The 6,193-nt window shown below is 65.1% G+C and overlaps 1 protein-coding gene across 1 annotated transcript; it reads left to right on the top strand.

The window, feature by feature from the left end:
* Positions 1 to 3,018: 3,018 nt before the first annotated feature.
* On the top strand, positions 3,019 to 4,961 carry LOC127465419 (uncharacterized). The gene is made up of 3 exons (XM_051775888.1): positions 3,019 to 3,167; positions 3,612 to 3,796; positions 4,252 to 4,961. Exons 1-3 carry the CDS (start codon positions 3,052 to 3,054, stop codon positions 4,959 to 4,961), a joined length of 1,011 nt encoding a protein of 336 aa, XP_051631848.1. The 5' UTR covers positions 3,019 to 3,051.
* Positions 4,962 to 6,193: the final 1,232 nt, after the last annotated feature.

Here is a 6,193-nt window from a genome sequence, read left to right as displayed (position 1 = left end):
AGACCCCTCGGCGCTTCCCCCACACCCCCCCCCCCGCCTCCTCCTCCTCCTCCTCCCCGGACACCCCCACCCCCGGACCGAGGGATTCGCTGGGACGGGGGCTGGGGAGGGACCCCCGCACCCCTCGGGGGTTCCAGGAGGGATCCCCGCGCTCCTCGGGGGCTGAGGAGGGACCCCCGCGCTCCTCGGGGGCTCCAGGAGGGACTCTCGTGCTCCTCGGGGGCAGAGGAGGGACCCCCGCTCTCCTCGGAGGGCTCCGGGAGGGACCCCCGCACTCCTCGGGAGCTCCAGGAGGGACCCCCGCACTCCTCGGGGGCTCCAGGAGGGACCCCCGCACTCCTCGGGAGCTCCAGGAGGGACCCCCGTGCCCCTCGGGTCTCCAGGAGGGACCCCCGCACTCCTCGGGGGTTGAGGAGGGACCCCCACGTTCCTCGGGACTCCAGGAGGGACCCCCGCACCCCTCGGGGGGCTCCAGGAGGGACCCCCTTACTCCTCGGGGGGCTCCAGGAGGGACCCCCGCACTCCTCGGGGACTCCAGGAGGGACCCCCGCACCCCTCGGGGGCTGAGGAGGGACCCCCGCACTCCTCGGGGGCTCCAAGAGGGACCCTCCTGCCCCTCGGGGGCTCCAGGAGGGACCCCCACACTCCTCGGGGGCTCCGGGAGGGACTCTCGTGCTCCTCGGGGGCTGAGGAGGGACCCCCGTGCCCCTCGGGACTCCAGGAGGGACCTCCGCACTCCTTGGGGGCTGAGGAGGGACCCCCACACTCCTCGGGGGCTGAGGAGGGACCCCCGCGCTCCTCAGGGACTCCAGGAAGGACCCCCGCGCTTTTCAGGGGCTCCAAGAGGGATCCCTGTGCTCCTCGGGGGGCTCCGGGAGGGACCCCCACACTCCTCGGCGGCTGAGGAGGGACCCCCGCGCTCCTCGGGGCTCCAAGAGGGACCCCCACACCCCTCAGGGGCTGGAGAGGGACCCCCGTGCTCCTCGGGGGCTGAGGAGGGACCCCCGCTCTTTTCAGGGGCTCCAAGAGGGACCCCCACACCCCTCAGGGGCTCCAAGAGGGACCCCCGCGCTCCTCGGGAGCTCCAGGAGGGACCCCCGCACTCTTTGGGGGCTGAGGAGGGACCCCCGCGCTCCTCAGGGACTCCAGGAAGGACCCCCGCACTCCTCGGGGGCTGGGGAGGGACCCCCGCGCTTTTCAGGGGCTCCAAGAGGGACCCCCGCGCTCCTCGGAGGGCTCCGGGAGGGACCCCCGCGTTCCTCGGGACTCCAGGAGGGACCCCCGCGCTCCTCGGGGGCTGGGGAGGGACCCCCGCACTCCTTGGGGGCTGAGGGGGAACACCCGCGCTCCTCAGGGGGCTGAGGAGGGACCCCCGTGCCCCTCGGGACTCCAGGAGGGACTCTCATGCTCCTCGGGGGCTGAGAAGGGACCCCCGCACTCCTCAGGGGCTGAGGAGGGACCCCCGCGTTCCTCGGGGGCTCCAGGAGGGACCCCCGCACTCCTCTGGCTCCGGGAAGGACCCCCGCGCTCCTCAGGGGCTGGAGAGGGACCCCCGTGCCCCTCGGGTCTCCAGGAGGGACCCCCGCACTCCTCGGGGGCTGGGGAGGGACCCCCGCGCTCCTCGGGGTCTCCATGAGGGACCCCCGCACCCCTCGGGGGCTGAGGAGGGACCCCCGTGCCCCTCGGGTCTCCAGGAGGGACCCCCGCACTCCTCGGGGGCTGAGGAGGGACCCCCGCACTCCTCTGGCTCCAGGAGGGACCCCCGCACCCCTCGGGGGCTGAGGAGGGACCCCCGCACCCCTCGGGGGCTGAGGAGGGACCCCCGCGCTCCTCAGGGACTCCAGGAAGGACCCCCGCGCTTTTCAGGGGCTCCAAGAGGGATCCCTGTGCTCCTCGGAGGGCTCCGGGAGGGACCCCCACGCTCCTCGGGGGGCTCCAGGAGGGACCCCCGCACTCCTCTGGCTCCGGGAAGGACCCCCGCACTCCTCAGGGGCTGAGGAGGGACCCCCGCACCCCTCGGGGGCTCCAGGAGGGACCCTCGTGCTCCTCGGGTCTCCGGGAAGGACCCCCGCACTCCTCGGGGGCTCCAGGAGGGACCCCCGCGCTTTTCAGGGACTCCAAGAGGGACCCCCACACCCCTCAGGGGCTCCAAGAGGGACCCCCGCCCTCCTCGGGGGCTGAGGAGGGACCCCCGCCCTCCTCGGGGGTCTCCGCGCCGGGGGTGGGTCCCGGTTTAATTTAAAGCCGTTTTTTTTGTTTTTTGTTTTTGTTTTCCGTGTTTTGCGCCAAAAACACCCCCCGAAAATGTGAAACTCCGAGAGGCGGGACGGGGTTGGAACCTCCGCCCACCCACCCTTCCCGGGACCCTCCGTGGGGTCCTGGGACCCTCCGTGGGGTCCCGCCCGCGCCGGCCGACGGAGCCTCGGGAATGCCGCGGGAATGCCGGGGATGGAGGGATGTTCCCTCGGGAATGCCACGGGAAGGACCGGGATGGATGTCCCATCTCCCGATCCTCGGGAATGCCGCGGGAAGGACCGGGATGGATGGAGGGATGTCCCCTCTCCCGATCCTCGGGAATGCCGCGGGAAGGACAAGGATGGATGTTTCATCTCCGGTTCCTCGGGAATGCCGCGGGAAGGATGGGGATGGAGGGATGTCCCCTCGGGAATGCCGCGGGAATGCCGGGGATGGATGTCCCATCTCCCGATCCTCGGGAATGCCGCGGGAAGGACAAGGACGGATGTTTCATCTCCGGTTCCTCGGGAATGCCGCGAGAAGGACCGGGATGGATGTCCCCTCTCCGGTTTCTCGGGAATGACGCGGGAAGGACAAGGACGGATGTTTCATCTCCGGCTCCTCGGGAATGCCTCGGGAAGCGCAGGGATGGATGGATGTCCCCTCCCGATCCTCGGGAATGTCGTGAGAATGCCGGGGATGGATGGATGTCTCCTCTCCCGATCCTCGGGAATGCCGCGGGAAGCCCAAAGCCCGGCCCTGCCTGGAATTTTGGGGGGGGGGCAGAGCTGGGAGTCCTCGGGATCGGGCGGGAGGATGGAATTGTTCCCCGCAGGGAGGTGTTCTGTGGGACAATCTGGGATATTATCCCTCGGGATCCCCATTTTCACCCTCCCCGAGCCCCTGGGGATGGAATTCTTCCCCTTGGAGAGGTATTTTGTGGGACAATCTGGGATATTATCCCTCGGGATCCCCGTTTTCACCCTCCCCGAGCCCCTGGGGATGGGATTCTTCCCCTCGGGGAGTTATTTTGGGAACAATCCGGGATATTATCCCCTGAGATCCCCATTTTCACCCTCCCCGAGCCCCTGGGGATGGAACTCTTCCCCTCGGGGAGGAATTCTGGGGGACAATCCCAATTATTCCTCGGGATCCCCATCTCCATCCCTGCTGTGGGATGGAATTCTTCCCCTCGGGGAGTTATTTTGCGGGACAATCCGGGATATTATCCCTCGGGATCCCCATTTTCACCCTCCCCAAGCCCCTGGGGATGGGATTGTTCCCCTCGGGGAGGAATTCTGGGGGACAATCCCAGTTATTCCTCGGGATCCCCATCTCCATCCTCACTGTGGGATGGAATTGTTCCCCTCAGGGAGTTATTTTGTGGGACAATCCGGGATATTATCCCTCGGGATCCCCATTTTCTCCCTCCCCAAGCCCCTGGGGATGGAATTCTTCCCCTCAAGGAGTTATTTTGTGGGACAATCTGGGATATTATCCCTCGAGATCCCCATTTTCACCCTCCCCAAGCCCCTGGGGATGGAATTCTTCCCCTCAAGGAGTTATTTTGTGGGAACAATCTGGGATATTATCCCTCGGGATCCCCATTTTCACCCTCCTCGAGCCCCTGGGGATGGAATTCTTCCCCTTGGAGAGGTATTTTGTGGGACAATCTGGGATATTATCCCTCGGGATCCCCGTTTTCACCCTCCCCGAGCCCCTGGGGATGGGATTCTTCCCCTCGGGGAGTTATTTTGGGAACAATCTGGGATATTATCCCTGGGGATCCCCATTTTCACCCTCCCCGAGGCTCGGGGGATGGGATTCTTCTCCTCGGGGAGGAATTCTGGGGGACAATCCCAATTATTCCTCGGGATCCCCATCTCCATCCTCGCTGTGGGATGGGATTCTTCCCCTCGGGGAGGTATTTCGGGAACAATCTGGGATATTATCCCTGGGGATCCCCATTTTCACCCACCCCGAGGCTCGGGGGATGGGATTCTTCCCCTTGGAGAGGTATTTTGCGGGACAATCTGGGATATTATCCCTCGGGATCCCCATTTTCTCCCTCCCCGAGCCCCTGGGGATGGAATTGTTCCCGTCGGGGAGGAATTCTGGGGGACAATCCCAATTATTCCTCGGGATCCCCATCTCCATCCTCGCTGTGGGATGGAATTCTTCCCCTCGGGGAGTTATTTTGGGAACAATCCAGGATATTATCCCCTGAGATCCCCATTTTCACCCTCCCCGAGCCCCTGGGGATGGGATTCTTCCCCTCGGGGAGGTATTTCGGGGACAATCTGGGACATTACGACACTTTTCCACCCTTTTCCTCCACCCCCCCTTTCTCCCTTCCCTCCCCCAGCCCCGGGATGATGCCAGGATTCCCTTCCCGGGGCTCGGCTGGGTTTCCCTGGAAGGGAAGGGAAGGGAAGGGATCCCAGGGATCTCCAGCACTCCAGCTCCCGGTGAGGGGGTTTATTCCCGAGGAATACCGGCCCATCCATGGAAATGATCCCCGGCTCCCGCCCGGCGGCTCCAAGAGGGGAATTTCCTGCCCCCCCCGGGAAGGATTTTCCGGGATCGCCGCCGAGTTCCTTCCCCTGGAGGGAGAAATAAAGGCTGGGACAGAGCTCGGCACCGCCTCGGCTCCTTCCGGGGGGATCCCGGTCCCATGGGATTTTGGGAATATCTGGGATTGTCCCCTCGGGGCTGGGAGAGGATAATCCCGGTCTGCTGGGATCTTTGGGAACACCCGGAATTCTTCCCTCGGGGCTGGGAGAGGGGGATCCCGGTCAGCTGGGACTTTGGGAACACCCGGGATCCTTCCCTGGGGGGCCGAGGGAAAGAGGGGCTGGGCCAGGAGCCTTCTCTGGGAATTCCAGCCCAGCCCCTCCCCACCCTCCCAGCCAGGAATCCCTTCCCAATCTCCCCCCCAGATCTCCCCTTTCCCACTGGGATCCATTCCCTGGGGCCTGGCATTCCAGGCCCTCATCCCCAGTCCCTCTCCAGCTCTCCTGGAGCCCCTTCAGGCTCTGGAATGTGCTCCAAGCTCTCCCGGGATCCTTCCCTTCTCCAGCCTGGCCATTCCCAGCTCTCCCAGCCTGGAGCCAGAGAGTTCCCCCCCCCACCCAGGGACACATTTTGGGCCCCCCAGGGTCACATTTGGGTCCCCCCCATCACACCCCTCCCCACTGACATGTTTTGGGCCACCACCAGTGACAAATTTTGGGGTGTGTGTGTCCCCCCCCCATCATGTCCCTCCCCAGGGACACATTTTGGACCCCCCCCAATCCATCACACTCCTCCCCAGGGACACAGTTTGGTGTGTGTGTCCCCCCATCACACTCCCCAGGGTCACGTTTGGGTCCCCTTCAGGGTCACATTTGGGACCCCCCCCAATCCATCACACCCCTCCCCAGGAACACAGTTTGGTGTCCCCCCCATCACACTCCCCAGGGTCACATTTGGGTCCCCCCCCAGGGTCACATTTCTGTCCCCCTTTGGTCACATTTGTGTCCCCCCCGAGTCACATTTGGGTCCCCCCAAGGTCACATTTCTGTCCCCCCCAAGGTCACATTTGGGTCCCCCTTTGGTCACATTTGGGTCCCCCCCGAGTCACATTTGGGTCCCCCCCCAGGGCCACATTTCTGTCCCCCCCAAGGTCACAATTCTGTCCCCCCCCGGTCACATTTCTATCCTCCCTGGGTCACATTTTGGGTCCCCCCCGGGGTCACATTTGGGTCCCCCCCAAGGTCACATTTCTCTTCCCCCCGGGTCACAATTCTGTCCCCCCCCAGGGCCACATTTTTGTCCCCCTTTGGTCACATTTCTGTCCCCCCAGGGTCGCATTTGTGTCCCCCCAAGGTCACATTTGGGTCCCCCCCAGGCCCACATTTCTGTCCCCCCCAGGCCCACATTTCTGTCCCCCCCAGGGTCACATTTGGGTCCCCCTCAG

This window comes from Manacus candei, unplaced genomic scaffold (assembly GCF_025592945.1).
Source record: "Manacus candei isolate 608988 ecotype Guabito, Panama unplaced genomic scaffold, ASM2559294v1 h1tg000385l, whole genome shotgun sequence".
Classification (NCBI taxonomy): domain Eukaryota; kingdom Metazoa; phylum Chordata; class Aves; order Passeriformes; family Pipridae; genus Manacus; species Manacus candei.
Note: the sequence above shows the minus strand (reverse complement) of the source record. Positions and strands in the feature narration are given on the sequence as shown.